Source organism: Pogona vitticeps, chromosome 4 (assembly GCF_051106095.1).
Source record: "Pogona vitticeps strain Pit_001003342236 chromosome 4, PviZW2.1, whole genome shotgun sequence".
In the NCBI taxonomy this organism is placed as follows: domain Eukaryota; kingdom Metazoa; phylum Chordata; class Lepidosauria; order Squamata; family Agamidae; genus Pogona; species Pogona vitticeps.
The window spans coordinates 182,780,305-182,806,375 of NC_135786.1; the positions used below are offsets into that span (position 1 = coordinate 182,780,305).

Genomic DNA, 26,071 nt, shown 5'->3' on the forward strand with positions numbered 1-26,071 from the left:
AGCAGCCACGAAATTAAAAGACACCTGCTTCTTGGGAGAAAAGCAATGACACACCTCATCATCTTAAAAAAGCAGAGACATCACCTTGCCGATAAAAGTCCGAATAATCAAAGCTATGATTTTTCCAGTAACAATGTATGGAAGTGCGAGCTGGACCATAAAGAAAGCTGACCCCTGAAAAATTGATGCTTTTGAATTGTGGTGCTGGAGGAGGCTCTTGAGAGTCCCCTGGACTGCAAGGAGAACAAACCTATCCATTGTAAAGGAAATCAACCCTGTGTGCTCACTGGAAGGACAAATCCTGAGGCTGCGGCTACAATACTTTGGACATCTCATGAGAAGACTCCCTGGAAAATACCCTGATGTTGGGAAAGTGTGAAAGCAAGAGGAGAAGGGGACGACAGAAGATGAGATGGTTGGGCATCAAGCTACCAAAATGAATTTGACCCAACTCCAGGAGGCAGTGGAAGACAGGAGGGCCTGGCGTGCTCTGGTCCATGGGGTCACGAAGAGTCGGACATGACTAAATGACTAAACAACAACAGAGATCAGCAAGTAATTCTAATGTGTGGTAAGTAGCAATCATTTTACCTTCAAGCCCCCAGAGTCCTGAAGACCGTAGAAGACTAGCAGCAACTGTGGCTGTGGGAATTGTCTAGTAGAGTAACGACAACAAATCTCAAGACAAAGAATGTGGGTGTAGTGGTCCAAGTAGCCCAGGCTACATCCTGTTTTCCTTCTATGATGGATGCGGATGCAAATCTTCACAGTACTATTGTTCACCCAATTCAAATAAGAAGAAATTTGCTGGTGTTTGCCAAAGCCTATCCTTGGAAAATATTTTAGAAAAAAGGAAATATTTTTTCTGCAGTCATTTGATGGTCTGGGAAACAGAATATTTTAATTTACTATAGATTTTAATATTACAGTGCTACCCTGCATCACCAGGATATGCCAAGTAAGATATAATAGTTTCTCAGATGATCAATATGACCTGATATGGCTTCAGTTATTTTGTTAGTAGGTCAGCTTTGTGTATTGCATCTGTATCTCACTTTCCTTATTCTTTCAAGGTGGCATACATGGCTGCCTTCCCATCTTATATTTTCAATAACCCAGTGTGAAGTAGCTTTGGCAGAGGGTGTGAGACTGGCCCAAGATGACCTGGCAGGTGTCATGGTGGAATGATTTCTTGAGTTCAACATTTCAACCACTATGCTACCACAGCTCTAACATCTCTGCTACTGCCTTATATTTGCAGTTGCCTGAGATTATATTGTCACTAGATCTTGTGTTCACCAGAGGTCCGTTGAACTTAAGGCTAATTTGAGGTGCCATTCATAACAAGCCTAAATTGAATTTCAAACTGCAAGTGGAATAGAACCATTGAATCAACCAAATTTACTTAAGTGTTTATTTATGCTTCAGAATGGCTCTACTCTAGCTGGGACGCACCATTGCATTTTGGCCAGAGCCTATCATATAGTCTATTGACGTAGTACCATTTTTTTAAAAGAGAAATTTTTCTTAATATTGACCAAAATCATAAAAAGTATAAGCACTATTTCAATCACCATTATTTCTGAAACTATTTAAATTTTACTAAACACAACATAGTTTAAAAACAGCTATCTAATGCTAAGGTTTAATCCCTTAGGCAAGAACTCCAGTCAATTCTGTAAACCAGTCTAGTCACATATCTTCCCTCCACCACAAACACAAAGCAATAACTTCTGAATAGATCAGGTGTCATAGCCAGAAAATATGAACTGAGAATATTTGCCACGAAATATGTTTTGAAGGCGAAGAACTGTTTCTAGCTGAAGCTTAAATGAAAATTCCACAGGCTAGTGATGGAGACAAGATATCATTGAAACTGTTGAAGCTACTGAAAATTTCAGAATGAAGGTGAGAAGCTAGAACTCAAAATTAGAGTAAGATAAGTAAACTATACATTGGGGACAATAATGGTAGTGATCTGTTAGACTATTCTAAAAAATAAAAATGTAAGTGGAGATGAGGCAGAATCATATAATCTGTTTCTTAAGATTTGGTTTCTTAGCAAAGAAATATAATAACTAGCTACAAAACTATTGGGACTCAACAATATATTATACCTATAACATCAGCCCTCTCACATCCCTGGATTTATAGCTGGCACTTGTAGGTTAAAAGAAACTCCATATATTGCTGACATTATTTGGCTCGTAAACAACATTAAGCAAAATATTTAAATTTGGTGAAATGCCAGGTTTTCTGTAAGAATTGTTTGACTTTGTATCATGATCCCACAAAGGCATTCTTCAGGTTGCTATAGATGTTCTAAAACAGTGAGAAGTCAGAATGACAAGTTCTACATCTTCTGATGGTTCCAGAATAATGTACAAAGAAAAAACCTACCGGATTGACCTGTACAAGTGCCAAATGTGCAAAAAGCTCTGCATGTTATTTCTTCAGTATACTAATTGGATTTCCCATGTCGTTACAAGCCCTGAAGTTACTTTCAGAATTTCCAGAACACTAAATACCCTTCACTGGAAATCCACTATAGTTGAGTCATATTCATTTTTTTAACTAGGGTGTAAGACTTCAAAGACAGTTCTAACTATAAGGAGGAGGTTAAAGTGATACAGAACAGAGAAAGTAAGGGATGTCTTTCTTTTATCTCAATAGCTTTTATGGGAGAGATTATCATTCTGTTTTATAAATTTTACATTTAGGTGATTACCTTTGTGGTTTTGAGAATGTGTGAGCTTTGGGAGAATTGTCAAAACAAACAGAGCCTGATAAATTACTTTTCTTTCAGAAATATTAACAGTATAAACTGGCCACACACAGCTGCTGGATGGTGTGCCTCTTTACTGAATTCAGTTACCTTTACTCTCAGTTTAGCATTTAAATCCCATTGTTAAGACTATCAAAAGGGCACCAAAATGTGAGCAGCTTTAAAATCTTTTGCATATTTTTATGCCCTTTTGATTTCCCTTCCAAAGGTGTGATTCTGATATAAACCTTGACATTTTTCTTATGGCCAATATGGCAAGTTCTGCCTTTTCAATCCCATTACTTTTTAATGAAAGAGTTAAATATGTGTTTAAATCACTTATGTTAAAGGCAGTGCTTAACTTTGGATGGATCATGTCCTAATTGATATTCATGGAGATGAAGCACAGTGGATGTTTAAGGAACTAGTCCTGCAGATGGTGTGCAACATGTCAAAGTAAGGCTTGGCATTGCTTGATTTCTATGCCAGCTAGCTTTAGCAAATAATACTGTACTAGTTTATGAATTATTACAGAAGGAAAAGTGTTGCTCTGTTCTGAACAGCAGACAGTGATGCTAAAAGTGACGTTTGCAAATAATAAAGAGAATCCGGAGGGACGTTCTACTTAAGATAGAAATCCCTCTCAGCCCCCCCCCCCCATGATTACTTTATGATATTCAAGCAAAAAGATTCCATTGGGATAAAAAACGTGGCATATTCTGTGCACCACGCTTGCGTCTCCCCTCTAGTTAATGTGTGCTTAGTTCCAGGTTCTCGGTCAATATTTCTCACTTGTACACCTACATTTGTCAGAACCCTTTAAAAAGTTATTTAAAAACAACAACTGGTGAGCATCATAAGAGATTGCAATGCTAGGCAAACTCTCTGGAGCCTGTTTACGAGTGGCTTGGCGATTAGCCGTGACGATCACCCCGTAAATGTCAGGCTGGCGGCATCCAGCGCGGAGGCTGATGAGCGTGAATTAGGAGCAATTAGTTGATTCTCCTGCCGAGAGTCTCCGCGATTACCTTTCCTTTTGCTCTTCCCCCCCTTCCCCTCCCGCTGCCGTCGCTGCTGCTGCTACTGCAGAGCCTTGATACTGCTGTGTGTGCAGCGCGCGAAGGCAATGAGACCGATGCGGCGTCCCGGGCTCCCTTGCCTTCCTCCTCCTCCTCCTCCTCCTCCTCTCCGGAACGGTGCCTTGGGGAGGCGGGCGCGGAGGCAGCCTCTGGCTCTTCTCGGCTAGCGCCGTCCTGCGCTGGGAACTGTCCGAGGTGCTGCTTCTCCTGGGAGTCCTCGCGAAACCGCCGGCCAGCCTCGTTTCTCTGGCTTGCCTGACCTACCGGCCCGCCCGCCTCTTTCTGTCTTTTACACACGGTCTCTCGGCTTGTCCTCTCCGTGCCCTGTTCCCTTGGCAGGAAGAGACCATGGTGTTTGCTCCAGGTAACGTAGTCACCTTCGTTCTTTCCTCTCTCTCTCTCTCTCCCCCCCTCTGATCATCGCAGGTGGGCAGCTCTCAGTGGAGCCTGGTGGCTCTTATGTCAGCGGGGCAGTGAATTCCCTGGGGTTGGTCATCTCAACTTTCAAGGAGCCATCCAAGGTTAGGAAGCTATGGTCCAGCGGTGGTTAGGCCCTGCATAGACTAAGGCCTGGAGCCAGATTCTTGAGAAGCCGAGAAATCTCCCTCCCCTGCAAATAAACGCCAAACTCCACTAAAATGCCTCTATTGATCTGTCTTTTCCCAGCCCAGATACAGGAGCTGGTCTGAGGAGCAGAAGTTGTAAAGCTTCCTCTTGAGCTATTTATTGCTGAGCTTGTTTTGTTCTGGAGAACATTAAGTGCTTGCTCTACATCCCAGCAGTGACAAAACTATGGTAACAAGAATTCAGAGTTACTGAGAAGCAGGTCGGACTGGAGCTCTGTGTACGTCTTTACAAGTGTATCTTCTACTACTTTTTGCCTTTACAGGCACTGTCACTTCCTTAAAGTCACATATCTGCAGAAAATACTCTTTCTAGGGACTGTCTAGACATAAATTCTTCCCTTCCCTGAGGCTGCTTTAAATTGGATGAGGATAAAGAATTATCTACAAGAAAAGTATCAAGCAGAACTTTTTCAGCTGCACCCTTATACATATTATCCGAGGAATAGGCAACTGAATTCAACAGGACTGACTTCAAAATGGAAAGGTATTGTATTATTATCTGTTCAGAACCCATATGTCTTCCTTAAACCACTAATGTTGGACTAAGCTCATGAGACTGGGAAGAGGCTTTGACTGACATGTAATTTAATAACATAGCGAAAGTCTATAAACAATGATTTTTTAAAAGAGGGTCTTCAGACAAACGCTGGCTCTACCGCTTGGAAATGGGGATGAGCACTGCCCCCTAGGGTTGAACACGACTGACTAAAATGTCAAGGGGAATCTTTACCTTTACCTTTTTTTGACCAATGAAAAGCTAGCCTCTATGATGGTCATTCAGAAATAATTTTGAAATTTGAATTGACTTGAAATTCTTTCAGTGGGTAAAGAATTTTGTTCATCTTAGTTAGTTAGTTAGTTAGTTAGTAAGTAAGTAAGTAAGTAAGTAAGTAAGTAAGTAAGTAAGTAAGTAAGTAAGTAAGTAAGTAAGTTAGTAAGTAAGTAAGTAAGTAAGTATCATTTGTAGGCCACCTTTCTTCCAATGATGGGACACAAGGCAGCTCACAACATTAAAACAAGTAGAATTAAAAACACAATAAGTTATGCATTAAAAAATAAGCCATAATAATAATTAAAATACATACAAAGATTAAATACATTTAAGACTTGAAAAATAAATTTACTAAGCTAAAAAGTAGCATGCAAGACTCAAGTATTAAAGTGTGGCTGAAAAGGCGGGTCTTCAGCTGTTGGCAGAAGCATAAAAGGAAGGGGGCCAACCTAATCTCCCAATGGAGAGCATTCCACAATCTGGAAGGTGCCACAAAGAAGGTCGTCTATCATGTGCCCATCAAGCGTACCTATGATGTCAGTGGGGCAGAGAGGAAGGCCTCCTCTGACAATCTAAAGAGCTGAGAGGCTCATATGGGGGAGAGATGGTCCTTCAGATAGCCTGGACCCAAGCTGTATAGGGGTTTGTAGGTAATGGACTGGTAGCCAGTGCAATTTATTACTTCTTTATTTAAGCTACTTGTATACCTCCTAGCTTAATAACAAGCACTGCTCTGGGCTTTTGATAATAAAAAGGAACATATCCCAACAAACCCAACACCACAAACATTACAGTTCAAATTTGAAAATTAAGACTTATCTAAACCTAAAGGATGGTGGGACCAGATGATTCAAATATGTAAAAGCTCAGGGGAGGATTCCTTAAAAGCTTCTTCGAAAAGGATAGTCTTTAACATCCTCTTGAAAGTTGGGAGGGAGGGGGCCTAGTGAACCTCTAATGAGAGCACATTCCATGAGGATGGTCACAGGCAATATGTAAGAACAAGGCCTGTGAGGATTGGGTGGCATGGACTAAAGGTCTATGAGAAAGATGCTCCAACAAGTAGCAGAGTCCCAGTTGTTGTAGCAAGGGAGCATCTTGTGCAAGTGAGCACTGAATTGTGGTCTTTCTGCAAAATCTTACACTTATCTACTGGGGACAGTAAGCCCCACTCAGTTTAGTGAGTTCAGTAATTGAACTTAGGAATACTAGGATGAGTTGTCAAGGAAAATTGCAGGCCTGAACAGAATGGAGTGGTTTAATGAGAAGCCATAACAATCAGGTGTGCTGAAACTGAGTCAGGATGACTCAGCAAAGATGATGTAACCCAGGGCTGATGCAACCCAGAGATGAAGTAATGGGATGAGGTAATGTGATGAGGCGATGTGTAACCTGATTGGTCCTGTGTATGTATATATGTATGGCTGTACAGTTAGTTATATCTTCATCTGCTTGAAGATCACATCTGCCTGCCATGCTGCTAGACTGCTGTATATATTGATGTAAATACACTTTGCTGAAAGAAATGCTGCTGGACTGCTTGTGAGTTACAGTGGGGTCTTGACTTAAGAACGGCTCGAGTTAAGAACATTTTGACTTAAGAACCACTCTCATAGGAAAATATTGACTTGACTTACATACTTAGATTTGAGTTAAGAACTGAAAAAAAAACCACGTGGGAGGCAGGGAAAGTGCAAAATGTGAACTTTCAGTTAACTGTTGGCCAGTGAAAAGGCTGCCTGTCTGCTTCCTCACTCCTCCCAGAATTTAGAGACTGGACTGGGAGACAGTCTTCGGACTGCCTGGTATTGTACTGCCTGGACTGTATTTTCCCTGCCTTCCCTGAACCTTTCGTGACCTAAGAAAAAAAGAAACAAAATATCCCCCTCTAGTGGTCGAAGGTGGAATAGCAGTGTCCCATTAATTTCTATGGACAGAAAAGAGCAGATACGGATCGAATGGTTTTCAGTGCATTCCTATGGGAAATGCAGACTTTGACTTAAGAACCGCCTTCCAATACGGATTAAGTTCTCAAGTCAAGACCCCACTGTATTCCTGGACTGCCTGAACCGCCAAATACTCTGCTAAACCATGATTTCCGCTCAGAAATCTGACAGAAGGTTATGGGCCCAGCGCTACGCCCTGTGATACCTGCGTTACATAAAGGAAGGCGGTGAGTACCAGTGGGTACCTGAGAGGCAAGAGAGAGTCCAGGGAAGAGAGAGTTCTGCCGTTTAGAGCCCAGGAGGGGAGGAAAAACGGAGGACCAGGAAAAAAGCAGCAAGATGCAGACGTTTGGGAGTATGGGAGGTTTTCCTGTGACCAGACTGAATGAAAATAACTACCAGACATGGTCAGTGAAGGCTGAGATGTTCCTGAGATGGGAGGAATTGTGGGAGACAGTATGCTAGCCCCCTAATGACCCAGATGAGGAGGAACAAAAGAAAAATGAGAAAGCTTTATCTATGATAATTCTTTGCCTGGAAGACAGCCAGCTGACTCACGTGAGTGGACTGACTTCAGCAAAAGAATGCTGGGACACATTGAAACGTATATATGTCTGGGATTTTAGTCCCAATGATATCCATGAGAACTAAGTTCAACAAATGTATACAGAACTCAGTTTCAGATGCAGGATTTTGTGCTGGATTTTTCACAAGAACTCGGATAAGTTTATTATTTTAGTTTGTGTCAAACTGTGTATATTGGCTGTCCTTGTCAGCATTTGGACTTTCAGGAACTGGATGCACTGAATTGAATACTGTGATTTCTGAAAAGATGGAAGGGAAATGTGTAATAGCTTCAGTAGTTGAAGGAATTCTTTAATAGGTACCTTTGATGCGATGACAGCATTAAAATGGCTGTTACACACACAATGTTTGAAAATTTAAGAAATGACATAGACACAGTGGCTGAAATCCTGTTACTTAACATAGTAACTTGCTCTAGAGTAGGTCCATTACATCGACTGAGAGTTGGTAAGGCAGCTTCTCTCCTATGGAGTGTTGACTCACCAAACTCTCACTGATTCAATGGACTTACTCTAGTGTGATTTCCTACACTAAGCAACAGGATTTCAGTCAACATGGTTTTATCTTCAATTACAGTGGTGCCTCAACTTACGGAATTAATCCGTATTGGAATGGTGGACGTAGGTCAAATTTTTCGTAAGTCGAAGCACCATTTCCCATAGGAATGCGTTGAAAGCTCATTAATCCGTTATGGCCGAAGAAAAAATACAATAAATAAATAAAAATAAACAGAGCAAGTCCCACACTGGGACTGAAAAAAAACACACACACACAAACATGACTTCCCCAGCTCAAACCTACCCTCCAAAACTGATCCAGAAGAACTTTTTTAAAAAAGGAGCACCTTATCCTATGAAGCCTCCTCAGCCTCCCGTGTTTCCACTGCTGCTGTGACCGCCATGGCCGGGAGGCTTGAGCCTGGCTGGGGTGCTTCAGCCACTCACCCCTGCCCACAGCGGAGGCAGCAGTCGCCCAGCACTGGAAGGCTTGAGCTGGCCGGGTTTCTTAGGCCGCTTGTCTTCCGGCTCGCCTCCCGCTTGCTCTGCACCACCCTCCATGGGCCCGAAGAAGCAGCCTCTTCGCCACCAACGGTTTGAATTTCCCGCCCTTTCCCCCTGCCTTTTTCCTTTCATAAGTGGAAGCTCTGACTGCAAGTCGAACCAAAATTTTGTGGCCAGAGCTTTCTGTAACTCGAAGTTTTCGTAAGTAGGGATGTCTGTAAGTCGAGGCACCACTGCATTCAGATTTGCAGTCCAGCTAGAGGTACTTCCATAAAGATCTGCCTTATACAGAGTCAAATCACTTAGGTTACTACTGTCTTCTTTGATTGCATCTTTCTAGTGCTTCAGGGAAGAAGATGTCTATCCCAGTGCTGTTCTTTGAGGTTCTTTTACCTGAGAAAGGCTGGGACAGAATGTAAAACTTTCTTTGTTCAAATTGTGTGCTCTGAACTAGAGCTCCTTCCTAACTTTGAAGTCTTCTCACTTTTAAAGTGCCCATGCACTTCGCTGTACATGAAGCATATTCCATGATGTCCTTGGGACCTAAAGACATTTTTACTGTCTAGATTTAAGCCCTGATCATCTCACAAATCTCAGTCCTTTCTATGAGCAACAGCATTATAGCAGACATATGAAAGGTACTGTGCTGTTGTAACATCCCATATGGAGCGATGACTCTCCAAACTGTTTAAATAGAAATTTAAGGTTGTTTCATTTATTATTTTCAATTTTTTTTGGAAGGCGGGAATAGGATTTATGCCATGTTGTAAAACCATCCAGAGTAGTTTCCACTACATGGGGCTGTATATAAATACTAGAAATAAATAAATAACAAATAAAGTTGCTTCAAAGTGAGATGCAGGTGTTAAATACCATCAAAAATAGATCTCTTCTTGGCAGGTGAAAGGATATGTTCATATTGTCTAGCATATTGATCATTTTCAAAGCACATAGGTAGACACCTTTATGGGGGAAAGTTGGTCTTTGCTGAGCAATCTTGTGTTTTCTGTAGTACCCTCCAGAGCCATTACACCTCTCCTTACAGCCTTTTATCTGTCAGAACAGATGGTTCACATCATTATTCACCTCCTGTTTTTCAGGCAAATACATAAGACCAAAGAACTGCAGCAAGAGATTATAACTACAATAAAGACAACACCGTTTTCAAAGGCTGATATATTTATAATGAATATACCATTTGTCATTGTTGTGCTAGAAGGCTTTTTACAGTTGCAGGCTATTCTAAATTGTTTATTTAATGTAATAATTCAGCTAGGTCTTTCAGAAAGAATATTCTCTAATTTCCAAATGCCTGCTTCTTTCCTGCAGTCTATGTCATTTTTAAATATTATAATGAATAAACAGGAGTCTGTGTGAACTTAGAAAATAGAGAGGTATTCACCAAGATTAAAAAAAACATTAGGATGAACAGTTAAGAACTTTTAAAGCAATAATACAAAGCTCCTGGCTGAAATCCCGGCATGTACCTATGCAGGTGTAACTGAATGTTACATCATCTGTAGCTAAAATATTGACAAGGCAGAAGGGGTATCCATGAAGCGCTTCTGCTGGCACATTGTGCAACAATCACAATGGGAACTGCACAACCCATTGCACAATCAAATTGCACTATTTTCTATTGCCTCAGCATCACCCCCAGTAAATTTATGCAGGTGCACAAACAAGATTTCAACAACTGTCTTGTGGAGCTGGTCAATCTAATCTGGTGTAGGTTGCTGTTTTCCAAATTTGGTGGCAAGCTCAGGTTTCAGAGTGCTGTGAAAAATGTTTGTGCTTAGAATGCTCTTTCCTCAGTGTAAATTGTGATATAGCAACCATGCCACCACAAAATGAATCTGAAGAACAATGCTGAATCACAATTAATGGAATAATCCGTCTAGCCTTTAAATCTATTGCTGTGAACACTTAAATGTAGACCATTAGGTTGCTTGGAGGATGGACACCTTTCTACCACGATTTAGGAGAGCTTCAAAACAGAGCATCCAGATTTTTGTTAGAGCAGGATAGGGTTGGTTTCAGATTTGTAGAATCTGCATTTGGGTTCCCTGCTCCAAAATCCTTGAGATTCTCTAATTTGGGTGAAGTGCAAAACAATATCAGGCAGACATTAAGTAAACTATCTATTGGTAAAGCCATTATAGTATACTATATACTAGTGATTCTGTCTGGCTTTATCTGGGATAGAAACCCATTACTTCCTTTTCCTACACCACTGCTCCATCACATGGTATTTCTTTCTCACTCTACTCTAGTATTCAGCTCAGTAATCACTCCATTACTCAGACCACTTATTTCAGTTGGAAAAACATCAGGACAAGGTTGCGAGGCGGAGGAGGATGGACCTGGACTAGATGGGGAGGTAACTTCTTGGGTACTTTTTAATTTAATTTAATTTAATTCTATTTTGTATTGGGATTTTTATAATTTTGTATTGTAATGTATTGTTTTTGTATTTTGTTAAGTTGTTGTACTACTTAGCGCTTGTTTTTCTTATTTATTTTTTCTTTTCTGTCTTCTTTGTCTGGCATGGAGTGGGAGGCCTGCTCGCCCAGCGAGGGGCCTTTTAACATCCAGGTAATTATGGGTAGAGGGAGATATGGCGTTGGCACAGCCCCTGCTTGTGTTAGTAGAACAATGAACAGATGTTTGAAGGCTGTTCACTGTTCTGAGACTGTGACCAACCCTCAGTATCGAGGTAGCCAGTTCAGCCAGCCTTCCACTCTATCCCTGCTGCTGTTGAATGCCAGGTCTGTGTCCAATAAAACACAGGTGATCCACAACCATATCCTGGATGAGGATGCAGACCTGGCATGCATAATCGAGATGTGGATTGACGGAGAGGGGGGCCCTCCCCTGGCTCTCGTCTGTCCACCCGGTTATGATTTCCAGCACCAGGGTAGACTGGAGGGGTGGGGGGGGAGTAGCCATTGTCTATAAATCCAGCTTGGAGGTTACCAGGCACTCCTTGGTGGTAAAGCCGGGGCTAGAGCCACTCCATGTGTTGATTGGGGCCAGGGATGGTATTGGGATTTTGCTGTGTTACCGCACTCTCCGCAACCCAGCCACTTCCCTTCCGGAGCTGGCCAACCTTGTCTCCACGGCACTGTTGGGATCCCCGAGGCTTCTCGTCTTGGGTGATTTCAACATGCATGCGGGGGCAGAGGCTTCTGGGTCAGCTTTTGAGTTCCTGGAAACCATGGCTTCCTTGAACATGTCCCAGCATGTCAACGGCCCCACCCACGTGGGTGGTCGTATGTTAGAACTGTTTTTTTTCCTCCAATTGGGGCAAGTGTGCTCTGATGGTGATGGACCTTGTGTCAGTCCCCTTGTCATGGTCAGATCACCACCTGATAAAATGTAACCTCACAGTGGCTCTCCCCCCTCGCAGGGAGCAGAGACCTATTTCTATGGTCTGCCCTCAAAGACTACTGTATCCGGTTGGATTCCAGGATGCCATGAGAGGGATTACGGCTGACCTGGCTAGCTCTCCTGTCGACGCCCTGGTTGACAGCTGGTCCACCACTGCCACCAGGGCCATAGACATGATCGCGCCCAAACACTCTCTCCGTCGCAGAACTCGCCTGGCGCCCTGGTTTAACCAGGAGCTTTGAGTGATGAAGTGAATAAGGAGAAGGCTAGAGCATAGATGAAGGAAGAACACGACGGATCATAATTGGATAGCTGTCAAGATCACAACTAACCTTTACCTGAATAAGGTGAAGGCTGCATGTCGATCATTCTTCGCTAACCAGATAAGCGAAGCGTCCAACCAGCAGGCGGAGCTCTTCTGTATAGTGCACGACCTATCTGGAATTGGTCCGGGAGATGGGCCTCCCCTTAGTTTCTCACCGGACCAATTTGCAGCATTTTTAAAATCTAAAGTGGAGGCCATCCGCCAGGAGCTCTCTCCTTTTTTGAATGCAGTGAGTCGAGCTGAGATGTCCAGCGCTCCATCTTGCCCGGTAACTTTTGATTCCTTTCAGCCGGTAATGCCTGACTCTGTGACCAAGTTGCTTGACTGCTGTCGAGCCACTACCTCCTCCCTCGACCCTTGCCCGGCCTGGCTAATCAAAGCAGCCAGGCTGAAAACAACAGAATTGGCCACAGCAATAATAAATGGGTCTTTCCAGTCGGGCTTCAGGCCGCGCCATGGCACAGAGACGGTATTGGTCGCCCTGTATGATGACCTGTTGAGGGAGGCTGACAGGGGCAAAACTTCTCTGTTGGTCCTCCTCGACATCTCGGCGGCCTTTGATACCGTCGACCACGGTATCCTCCTGGATAGGCTCTCCAAGTTGGGAATAGGTGGCTTGGTGTTAGCCTGGCTCCGTTCCTTCTTGGAGGACCGCCCCCAGAGAGTTCAGCTTGGGGAGAGTGTCTCGGCCCTGTGGAGTTCCAATTGTGGGGTTCCACAGGGGTCGATTATCTCCCCAATGCTGTTCAACTTCTATATGAGGCCACTGGCTGCCGTCATTAGGGGATGTGGAGCATCGTGTCATCAGTATGCCGATGACATCCAGCTCTACATCTCCTTTTTACCAACTACAGGTGATGCCGTCCTGTCCCTTCAGTGCTTCCTGGGGACCGTACTGCAATGGATGCAGGAGAATGAGCTGAGGCTGAACCCAGACAAGATGGAAATTCTGAGGGTGGGGGGGCCTGTGGCTGGTGGCCTGGGTGACTCTCTCTCGTTTGGGGGGTGGTGACCCTGGCTCTGATGAGTGGGGTCCGCAGCTTGGGCGTACACTTGGACCCAGCGCTCACCATGGAAATGCAGGTGGCGTCAGTTGTCCATACCGCCTTTTTCTACCTTTGGCGGATAGCCCGGCTGCGGCCCTACCTTGGCACGGGGGTGCTCACTACCTTGGTGCACGCGCTCGTAATCTCAAGATAAGACCACTGCAACGCGCTCTACGTGGGGCTGTCTTTGAGGCTGATGCGGAAACTTCAGATGGTGCAGAATGCAGCGGCCAGACTCCTTACTGGAGTGAGAAAACACCAGCACATTTCTCCTATCCTGGCCATGCTGCACTGGCTGCCCATCCGTTTCCACATTGACTTCAAAGTTTTAATGCTTACTTATAAGGCCCTAAAACAGTTTGGGACCTCGATACTTGGTGGAATGCCTGCTCCCACCAAGATCTACCCGGACCACCCGCGCGAGCCAGGAGGTGAGGCTGAGGAGCCTGATGCCGAGGGAGGCTCGGAGGGAAAAGACTCGAAACCGGGCCTTCTCGGCAGTGGCTCCTTGCCTTTGGAACATTGTCCCTCCTGAGATTCGCACGGCCCTACGCTGGGTACATTTAAAATTCAATTAAAAACATGGCTTTAAATCCAGGCCTTCCCCCCTGTCAGCATTTAACTTCCTTTCTTTTTGCTATCTATCATTTATTATTTTTGGAATGTTTTTGTTAACGATGATGTCAATTGATTTATATTATTTTAATTATATATATGTTTGTTGTTAGCCGCCCAGAGTGGTAGAATATATCAGATGGGCGGGATATAAATCAAATAAATAAATAAATAAATAAATAAATAAATAAATAAATAAATAAATACATACATACATACATACATACATACATACATACATACATACATACATACATACATACATACATACATACATACATACATACATACATACATAAATATCCTGCATAGATGCATGTTACTAGCTGTCACCACTTCTGAGATATTTCAGGCCAAGCCCCCTCCCCTGCAAAAAAAAAAAAACCTAATCCAAAAATATTGTAAGATAATAAGATGCAAGAGCTGTTTTGTTATAGATTAAAGATTCCAACAATAGAATTCTCAAAGTAGTCAGCAGAGCTGCACAAAGACGAGCTCAAAGGAAGCCAGTGAATATTTTTAAAGTTTTCAAAGGCACTGCAGTGTTTATATGTTCCATTTCTTGCTTTACTGTTTCCAGTTTCCTTTTCAACCTGGGAGTCTCTTCTTTCAGCAATATCTCTTTGTTCATTTTGGAGTGTCTCATCACAGGATTTTCATGGCAGGGCTTAACCATTGCCACCTGTTGTGCAGTACTAATGAAAGTTAGCTCGAATATCACTGTCATTGCCTCCACTGTCAGTGTCACCCTCAGCTACCATTGCTGCCTGATAGCTGTCTTGAAGAGGGTGGGTACATATTAGTCTGTACTGGGGCTCCTGCATCCTCAGCAGGTACTCTTTCAACTTCTCTTTCAGAGCTACCTGGCTCCTTAATGGGGCCTGGTTTGGGGGCTCAATTCAAATGAATCTTTCATCTTCATGTCCTTTGTCCTGCTTCCTGTCCTTCTGCTGTGGTGGACTGCTGCTTTGGCAAGGGGTTACCTCCTTTAATGGGAAATATAAGCCTAGATTAGGAATGCTAAATGACCAACAGGGAAGTACACTGTCTGACTAGAGGAAATAAAGATAAGTTCACAACAGTACAGTATAGTGAAGATGTATATAGAAGAGATTAAAGGATGGTAAACACCTTTGAAGAGAAATCCCATGACAAAGAACCTGCAGTTGTAGAAAGTGATATGAAACACTAGGAAGAAATAAATCACTGAAGTTGATGGAATAATTATCAATTATACTAATAGAATTATTTCAAGCCACAAAAACTAAATCTGTTAAAATCCTAACAAGAATATGCCAACAAATATGGAAAACAAAACAATGGCCTACAGACTTCCAATGTTCAGTATACATTCTGATCTCCAAGAAAGGAAATGTCAGTGAATAAAGTAACAACAGAATCATCGCTCTAATTTCCTATGCAAGCAAAGTCATAGAATAACAGAGTTGGAAGGGACTCATAAGGCCATCGAGTCCAATTTCTTCTCAGTGCAGGAGTCTAACTCAAAATATATTTAACAGATGGTTGCTTAATTTTCTCTTCAATGTCTTCAGTGCTGGAGCACTCACCACCTCCTGAAGTAATTGGTTCCAATGACATACTGTCCTAATAGTTACCAAGTTTTTTTCTAATATTCAACTGAAATCTGGCTTCTAGTAACTTGAGCCCATTATTATGTGTCCTGCACCCTCGGATGATCAAGAATAGATCCTGCCCTTGCATTATATAACTATCTTTTAAGTACTTGAAAAGTGCTATCATATCTCCTGTCAGTCTTCTATAATCTATTTTGTTTCCTACGTAATCAATGATTCAAGTAGAACATGGTAACTTGCCCCCTAAAGTTTGCCTTACTGCCACTTCTTCCATCAAATAATCTTTATTGGTTAGAACCAAGTCAAGGATAGCTATTTCTCTTGAAATGTTCTTCCTCCACTTTTTGCAGGTAGTGATGCTCATGATGTTGCAACAAAGGCTTTTACTTTCTATGGACTGAGAAATGTCTGATTTCTGAATTCCCCAAAAGAAGAGGCACTTGAGATCATATTGCAAACATCCACTAGCTACTGAAGTGCACCAAAGAATTTCAGAAGATGTCTGTGTTTTATAGATGATAACAAAACCTTTAACTGTTTGGATCATGAGAAACTATGGATTGTTCTGAAGGAAATTAGTGTGCCTCAGTACTTGATTGCCCTGATGGAAAAAACTCTTGCCTAAAATCCTCTGGAACTGCTGCATGTCAAAGTCAAGAATATCAAATTGTATATGTTCCATATAATATAGTCTATGAATATTTATGTAAAAATAGAAATATTTATGACAAAATAGAAATCCAGAAGCACAACATATGATAATATTTGTAACAAACTCTTACATGTATGAATATCAAAACTCTACTTCAGTAGATTGCATAAAAGAAAAGAAATGAGATGAGCTAATATTCCTCCTAAGTTGTTTTCCGTCCCTCAACCTCAAATACTGAGGATTCTGTTATCTCTGCAATTTGAAGAGCTTTCACTGACCAAGAGGTTTGCAAGTAAGGGGATGGAACAACTGCAATGGAAAATAGATGCCAATTCAATTCTCTTCTGTTTAAAATGAATTGGTTAAAAAAATTATAGTAGAGTCAAAAGGTACAAAAGAGTGGATGACCCCAGCAGGGCAAGGGTCATTTTTCTAGCAATCCAAAGACCTCACTCACCAGGGAGTGGGACTAAAAGGGAAGGTTGTGGCCCTAAAGTCTAATTTGCGTGATTTTTTTTGTTAGCTAGAAAACATGCTGCCTTGCACTCTTGGGAGATAGTTGGCACCAAGGAGTGCTGGCCCCCCTCAAAATATAGCAGAATTGATTCCACACCCTCTAGAGCTGTGGTCCCCAAACTTGGGCCTCCAGATGTTCTTGGACTTCAACTCCCAGAAATCCTGGCCAGCAGAGGTGGTGGTGAAGGCTTCTGGGAGTTGTAGTCCAAGAACATCTGGAGGCCCAAGGTTGGGGACCACTGCTCTAGAGGGCACAAGGAAATATTTGAGCAATTCTTTTTTTAAAAAAATTATTACATTTCAGGGGGAGTGTGCTCCAGGAGGACCTATAACTGCTGGGGAAGGAAAAAATGGCCCTTGGTTGCTACATGTAGCCTATAGGCCACATGCTGATCACCCCTAAATACAATAAAATACAGTATGCAGTCAACAATATCACATTAAATGATAGTTCAGTGGTTTAGCTATCTGGTTGTAGAACCAGAGCCTGGGAATTTGATTTCCCAATAGTTTTAGGAGAAAGATCAGGCATTCATCAAATAATTAATAAGTGGAAAAGTATGAGTCTTTTGGTTTGGCTTCATGAGAGATTCAGATTAGGCATCCTTCAGCCTTGAGAGACTATGGTAATGTTGCTCTGAATAGAGGACTTGGAACAGCATTTAGTGTGGCTGAGAAGGCCAATTTAAGAGTGACAATCCCTTCCACACTGAGGACAAATACAGCCTGTCTCCTGTCCAGCTCCCTGATTTTGCTGGTTTGGGGACTGCCTTTTTGCCTCAGCCTGCTGGACAAGTCTCTTCAAACTGGGAGAGGCCATGCTGCACCGCCTGCCTCCAGGCTGAACGCTCAGATGTCAATCTTTCCCATCTGTTGAGGTCCATTCCTAAGGCCTTCAGATTCTGCTTGCAGATATCCTTGTATCACAGCTGTGGTCTCCCTCTGGGGTGATTTCCCTGCACTAATTCTCCATACAGGAGATCTTTTGGAATCTGACCATCAGCCATTCTCATGATATGCCCGAGCCAACGTAGACATCACTGTTTCAGTAATGTATACATGCTAAAAATTCCAGCTTATTCTATGACTACTCTATTTGGAACTTTGTCCTGCCAGATGATACCAAAAATGCGTTAGAGACAATGCATATGGAACATGTTCAGCTTCCTCTCCTGCCATGCATAAAAGATTTAGGACTCACTGCAGTATAGGAGTGTACTCAGGACACAGGCTCTATAGACCTAGATCTTGGTATATTCCATCAGCTTCTTATTACAGTGGACCCTCTACTTAAGGAATTAATCCATATTGGAATGGTGGCTGCAAGTCGAAAAGTCTGTAAGTCGAATCTCCATTGACCTACAATGCACTGAAAACCGATTAATCCCATAACCAGTGGTTTTTATTCTATTTTTATTCCGTTTTGGTTTTTTTCTGGTCTGTAAGTCGATTCTCTGGCTGCAAGTCGAATCTAAATTTTGCAGCCAGAGAAGTCTGTAAGTTGAGCCGTCTGTAAGTCGAGGGTCCACTGAAATCCATACTCTCTTTGTGAGTCTAGAGAACATGGTAGCTGCTTTGCCAATGTGTTTATCCAGCTCGACATCTAGGGACAGAGTGTCAGAGATCGTTGAGCTTCATGAGAAAAGATACTTAATATTTCAGTGAAGATTTTCAATCATCTAGGTGAGGTTACCTGGAAGCTGAGTCGTGGCAACTAGACTTCTTTCTTACTAGGTTGAAACATTTCAATACTCATTCTTAAATGGACAAAGGCTGGGGTGGGGGAGTGAAAATCCCATTTCTGCAGTCCTTCTCCACCCATTGTCATGGGTCATTAACAGTAAACAGCAGCGGGCAGGGGCAGGAGTGAAACCAACGTGGAGGACATATTAGGGGTCTCCTACCAACTCTTCTCAGGCTGAAGAAGCTACTTGGGTGAGCAGTGAAACATTTCAACCTAGTAAGAAAAAAGTCCAGTTGTCATGATTCAACTTCCAGATATACTTAATATTGTGAAGCAGCACAATGTCCAAAAGACAACATTCCTCAAGTATGGGGGGGGGGGGAACTGACCAAAGAAGAGGATATACTACCTGTTCTTGGAATTCTACCCACATTTTGTTATGTTTTCAAGAATCTTCATTAGTGGGTCAGACTTTCTAATGTGATGGCGCTTTTCATTTCTTATGCCTCAATCCTTTCGGTAGCAACTGGATTTGTTAGAGGGCTGCTTTCAGAAGGCTAGTGTGACGGTTGCCCCACATCACTCATGTCACTCACAGTCTGGTTCTCGTTTGCATGAACCTATGAAAGGAGTGGAGGGGCGGAGTCAGCAGAGAGAAGAAGGGGTAGAAGAGAAGCTGGGAGGAGAGAAGCAGAGAGAGAGAGAGAGAGATAGTCAGGGAGATAGTGAGAAGAAATACTAATAGAGATAAGCTGGTCAAGATAAATAGATAGAGCAGGTGGTGAAGGTGGCAAGATATATGATATTTGAATGATTTGATTGTATTAAATTAAAGAACATCTGTGATTCCGATTAAAGTTTAGACACTTCAATAAATAACTTCTGTTGGCAACAACCTGACACGTGTCTGACTAAGGTTTGTTATGTATTGTGGATAAAGGAAATCCACTGGTGGCAGTGAGGAAAAGAGGAAACGTCCCAATTGTTATCTGCTGGTGGGAAGACTTAGTGTGAGCCCTTTGTTTGGGGAAACAAGCAGGGGTTACGTGGTAAACGTCACAGCTAGGTAGAAAACTGGAGGAAGGCTGACTAGTTTTCATCTGACGATGTAGCTGGTTTTCCCTCCCTGTACTTCATTCACTTCTGATTTGTCAAGGGGTCGTGGTGGGATCGTTTGGCTCTTGGGGGTGTATAGGAAGCACAGGGCACTTAGGTACCATCAATGACTGTTGCCTAATAAAGCAAAAGAAGAAGACATTCAGAGAGCAACTTTCAAAAACCGATTCTTTTTAAGAAACTGAAACAAATTGGCTGTTTTTCTATACTGCCTATAATTTGATCTAGAGTTTGGAAGAACTTTTTAAATTTTTGGAATGTAGTTCTCAAAATCACTCAGATAGCATTTCCAGGTTCTGATTCTATCCCTCCATTTTCATGCTGGCTAAAAGCTAGGGCATTATCAGATATCTGAAATGCAGCTCTCCAAAGTGGCTGATGTATTACTAGAAATGTTGTCCAAAAATTTAACTTACTCCACCCTTGGATATCACACATGTTCTTAAATGGATTACCTACACACATCACAGTTGCTTTCTACTGCATAATAGGCCAGTTTCAGGATTAGCAAAAGTCTCTTCCCCATAAAATATTTAGTTTTAATGATGAAGCTGCCTTCTGCTGCGGAGAGAGCTCCACTTACAGAAGGTGCCTCCACCTGATTTTCAGGTATATTCCTCCCCTATGGACATCATAGTTCAGCCCATTCAATATACTTCCCTAACCCTCTGTGCTGCATTTTCAGGGACTATTGCATCATTGTGGGGAGGAACAGGTACAGAAGTCAATTTGATAGAATCATGGAATTATAGAAAAGTGAAGTTGGAAGGGGCCTACAAGGCCATCAAGTCCAACCCCCTGCTCAGTGCAGGAATACAAACAAAGCATATTTGCCAGATGATTATCTAAGTTTTTCTTGAATGTCTCCAGTGTTGGAGCACTCATGAACTCCCAAGGTAACTGGTTCCACTGTCGAGAGAGAGTTGGTAGGAGTTCTAACAGTAAGGATGTATTTCCTGATATTCAACTGAAATCTGGCTTCCTTTAACTTCAGCCCATTGTTACGTGTCCTGCACTCTGGGATGATAGGGAACAGATCTTGCCCCTCCTCTGTATGACAGTCTTTCAAATATTCGAAAAGTGTTATCATATCACACACACACCCCAGTCTTCTTTTCGGAAGACTAAATATGCCTAATTCTTTCAGCCTTTCCTCATAAGGCTTGCTTTACGACCCCCAGGTCATCCTTGTCGCCCTCCTCTGAACTTGTTCCAATTTGCTAGCATCCTTCTTGAAGTGTGGAGTCCAGAACTGGACACAAGACTCAAGGTGAGGCCTTGAGATCTGGATGGTTATAGCAGAAGCTGCCTTAGCAAGCCGCAACAAGTGCTTACTGACAATTTCTTTCTCTATTTCTGCTTACTCCTGCCAAGGCAGCTAAAATGAATTCACCCAGGGAAACCTGATTTTCATGGGTATGCATCACAGTGGATCAATGATTTTCTCCTGCTGTGTAGTCACATGCTTATGCAAGCATACGCAGATAGGCAGTAGGATTCTGGTCTGTGTGAATGTATCTTTTTCAAATGTACTTATGCTGAAGTAGACTGTACAGGGTCTTTGACCACAGCTTTTGGGAGATAGGAAGGATGCAAATAAAATATTTTTAAAACATTGTAATATGTATATTTTAAATTATAATTAGTTTCTCCTTTTTCCTAGCAGGAGAAAAATCTGGGAATGACCAAGAAGAAGCAAGATTGCAGAATGCCAGCAAACAGATAGTGTGCACTGCCATTCAACAGGCTGTCCGGCAGCTCTCTCAAGAGAGCCAGACCGAGGAGAAGGCCACAAGCAGCAGTGTGAGTCTGCAGCTTGAGAGGCGGCAATCAACGAAGAAGCATGAAAAGAAGTAAACACCATCCACAATTACTTCTTACAGCTCTTACAATCTGCAATAATTCTGCCTTTTTAGTATCTACTATAGAAAAGCAAACCAAAGTATAATCAGCACATAGTGATAGATGTATGCAGTTGCAATAATCCTCAGATGAAATAGGGTTATAAGTGCATTAGATAATGTGCATCGATATTTATGCAGTGCCTCCCACACATGAAACAAAGTAATGCCATGGAACCTGATGTAGTGTCAAGCGCTGAGCCTTCCTAGGGTGCAGTTCTATATTCAGAATGTCTTGTACTTCTGTGTGTGTCATAATCATCTTGCTGATTAGCAGATATCTCTTTTGAGATTCCTGGAGTCCCAGGGGTTTGTTACATTAACACCCAGCACTACAGATGAGAAAATGTGGTAGAAGCACTATCCGTGATGGAATAAAAATTGCAGCATGCTCAATAGCCACAATAAAACATAACTGGAGATATCAACTAACAAATTGTTCATAAAAATGCTGTCCATTATACAATACAGAGTAAAGCATTCTTCAGTGTATGTAATCAGTCCTATTAAAGCTGCAATCCTCTATATGCTTACCTGGGACTAAGTCCCACTGACCTCAGATAATCTGTTTCTGAATAAATATGTATATGAGTACACTACTGATCTCTTCAAATCACTGAAATTTACAACCCCTTGCTCAGCAACTTAATTCAATTTATTTCCATAAGAGCTATCTTTACGTTCTCCTACTTATATTGATGCTTCTGCTTCTGTTCATGTTTTAAAAACAAAACTCAGCAAATATCTTAAGAGACCAGTAATATAAGAAATCAAGCAGTGTGGAATGGGAGTACAGTATTGCCATGATCAGATTATTCTTGATTGACCATAAACCACATCAGTTGGGCTGACCTGAGACCAAAAAGAATCATAGAACTCCTCATCTGTAATAGTTCCTATGCCATGTGCAGTGCTTGGCTGTAGGGGAAATCTTACTCTGGAAGAAAATGGGAAGCCAATGCATGTTAGTCCTTGGATTACGCTTCCTTTATTCTGTGAAGCAAAGGAAAAAGCAAAGCACTTCATTTCCCTTAAACTGGGTCTTATAAATTACTTTGACCTGCCAGAAACTCCAACCAATGTGGCCTTGTCCTTCTATACAGTTCTTGTTTAAACACAACCACGTATTATAGTGCACTTCAAATGCTGCCTGAATCTAATTTAATGTCCCTGGCTAAATACATATTAAGAGAGGAAATCAGTATTTTCAACCCAAAATGTCTCAAAACTTCATTGTAGATTTTCTGGGCTGTGGTTGGCAGTGCAGTTGATCATAGCTAATAAAGAGTAAAATGATTCAGCATTTTGTTGTTAGGCTTACTTAATGCAAATATTCACTTGGATTAAAACTCTCACCATTCCATGTAGAACATGCAAATATAGCTCATAGCAGAAACCATTACCCTGATGAGGAGCATCTGTTATCCAAGCAAATATAAAAGCACCACATTAGGGATAAGTTTTTTCTGCAAGCTACGTGCCTGTGTGAAAAACATCATCTGTAGCTTTCCCATTTGGAAGAGAACTGCAGTTGAGTGGGAATAGTTTAATCAAAGTTATACCTCTGTAACAGTTGTGTATTTGAATTTTTTTTGCACTGAGCTACTGCTTATTTTTTGCTGTGTCAGTCAAGGATAAGCTCTTATCAGAACTACAGAGAGAGAGTCATACGGTATTTCCAATGTATAATATAACATTTGCAATATATGTTATAAATTGGAAAGATTATAGTATAGTATAGTATAGTATAGTATAGTATAGTATAGTATAGTATAGTATAGTATAGTATAGTATAGTATAGTATAGTATAGTATAGTATAGTATAGTATAGTATAGTATAGTACAGTGGTTCTTAACGTGGGCGATAATGCCCCCCAGGGGGCGATTTCATTTTTCAGGGGGGCAGTAGAACGAAAAGGGCCGGTGTGGGGGCGCTGGAGCAGAAGGGGGGCGGTAGGGGGGCGCTGGAGCAAGTCAAACCTGTGAAGATGGCTGCAGCCTTTTTACAGTGTGCATGAATATATATTTACCTCCAATCTAAATTTAGTTTCAGAGTTTTTGTATTGAAATTTTTAGTTCCTGCATTGCGGTTTGTTTTTATGCCCTTTTTATACTGTATTTCTTTTTGCATTTTAAAATTCGCTTGCAACTAAATTATTAAATGTTACTTTTTGGGGGCATTTCATTTTCTTGGAATTGAATTTTGTTTTCAGGGGTCATTGGATTTAAGTGTCTTAAATAAATAAATAAATAAATAAATAAATAAATAAATAAATAAATAAATAAATAACATCACCATGGGGAGGGGGGCGATGATAACTTCCTCAGTGGCTCAAGGGGGCGTTTCTTTCAAAAAGGTTAAGAACCACTGGTATAGTATAGTATAGTATAGTATAGTATAGTACAGTACAGTACAGTACAGTACAGTACAGTACAGTACAGTACAGTACAGTACAGTACAGTACAGTACAGTACAGTGGGGTCTCGATTTAAGAACTAATCCGTATTGGAAGGTGGTTCGTAGGTTGAAAAGTTCATAGTTCGAATCTGCATTTCCCATAGGAATGCATTGAAAACCATTTCAGCGGGTAGACGCTGTCTAAGGGGGCGGGGTATAAATCGAATGAATGAATGAATGAATGAATGAATGAATGAATGAATGAATGAATGAATCTGTATCTGCTCTTTTCCGTCCATAGAAACTAATGGGAAGCTGCTATTCCGCCTTCTGCCACTAGAGGGGGATATATTTTTCTTTTTTTCCTTTAGGTTCAGGAAACGAGGAGGAAGGCAGGGAACAGTTTGCAAAACACTTTAGAAATCTTTTTTTCAACGAAGCCAATTTTAAATCATGTTTTAAAGCATGTTGTACTGATTTTTTTCAGCATAAAGACACACAGGCAGGCTTTTTAGGTGCTGAGGAAGCCTCCCCAAGCCTTTTCAGAGCCAGCCGATCAGCTGATAGGTGGGGAGAGGAAGGTGGAGGAGCGGGGGGGGGCGAAGCACAAAATGGCTGCCAGGCTCCCTTCTGGTGTGGGCTTTTAGCTGTTTCCTGCTCTTTTTCCTGCTGTTTGGGGGCTACCAAGGCCTACTAAGTGACTTTCTTTTATTTATTTTTAAGTTTCTGACCCTTTTTTCCCCTCCAAAAGCCTCTAAGGGGAGGGGGCACTTTTTTTCCTGTCTGTAACTCGAGGGAAGTTCATATGTCGAGTCCTTATTTCCCCTATAGGGTGGGTTCATAAGTTGAATTGTTCGTAAGTAGGGTCGTTTGTAAGTCGAGACCCCACTGTATAGTGCAAACAAGCACTAGAAAAAAGCAAGACAACAGCAATCAAAATATTAAACAGTGGGCTTTTCCCTACTGTTTTCCATAAATTAATAGGATCATGATGAATTGGAAGTGAGCTGACAACATAGAACAGCAGCATGTACTATATATTAAGTTTACTGGATTTCTTTAATCTATTTTACCAATACAGTGGTGCCGTTGAAATCGCTGTTAAGCGAAATCCTCGTCAAGCAAAATTAAAAAGCCTATTAGAATGCATTAGAAACTAGCTAATGCATTCTAATGGGTGAAATACCTCATCGTAAAGCGAAGATCCTCCATAGGGTGGCCATTTTCTGGTGCCTGTCTTGCGAAAAATGCCTCCTAAAAACAGCAGAGGGTCATTTTGAGAGCCGGTGGCCATTTTGAAATCCGCAGATGAGCTGTTGAAAAATCATCGTTTAGCGAAAAATCAGTTCCCGAAGCAGGAACCTGATCATCGCTAAGCGGGGGGGAAAACCATTCAAACATCATTTTGCAATCCCTTTTGCAATCGCAAAAACATCATTGTGAAGCGGATTCATCGTTAAACGGGGCAATTGTCATGTGGGGCATAACTGTAGTAATATTAATAATAGACATGTCAATCCCAACTTATGGTGATCCCTTCAAGGATTTTCTAGATGCACAGTATTCAGAACCAGTTTACCAGCCCCCTCTTCTAAGGATGCTCTGGAACTGTGCAGCATGCCCAAGGCTACACAGGCTGGCTCTTCTCGTGGATGGCACAGTGGGGAATTGAACTTCAGACAGTACAAAGATCAAGAAGCTTCCAGATGCATAGAAACATGAGAATGTAGCAGAAGCTAAACATATTGCAGAACATTTAAACAATTAAGGATATGATGGTCTAACAGCTATTTTTGGAGGCGCCATTTCTTAAATTTGCTTTTCAAAATATATGGGAGATTGTGTCTCTGTGCCCTTTCCTTGAGTGTCTGCAATACCAATCAATGATGACTCACACAGAAATCTGTGTTGTGAAATGACTGTTTCTATTATGAGCACTTTCGCCTGCAATCAGTTGCTTTTCAGCAGCTATGTAGAAACCATTATTTATGTTCTTTCAGATCTTAGTCCTAGTGGCAGGAGATGTTTCACACAGAACTGATTTAATGAAATGTGACTGG

The 26,071-nt window shown here is 41.8% G+C and overlaps 1 protein-coding gene across 6 annotated transcripts in view; it reads left to right on the forward strand.

Annotated features, from left to right (window-relative positions):
• LOC110079430 (zinc finger and BTB domain-containing protein 14) overlaps positions 1–22,209 on the forward strand; it is a 44,154-nt gene extending 21,945 nt beyond the window's left edge. The window contains exons 4-5 of one of the 6 annotated variants that reach the window (XM_078391590.1): positions 11,047–11,153; positions 21,376–22,209. In XM_078391590.1, coding sequence (XP_078247716.1) covers positions 11,047–11,153; positions 21,376–21,569 — 301 coding nt within the window. In that variant the 3' untranslated portion in view covers positions 21,570–22,209. Of the gene's footprint in view, positions 1–4,020; positions 4,208–11,046; positions 11,154–21,375 lie in introns of those variants that run through there. The other 5 variants (XM_078391591.1, XM_020794508.3, XM_020794506.3 and 2 more) reach the window with 5 other exon arrangements.
• The last annotated feature ends 3,862 nt before the right edge of the window (positions 22,210–26,071 follow it).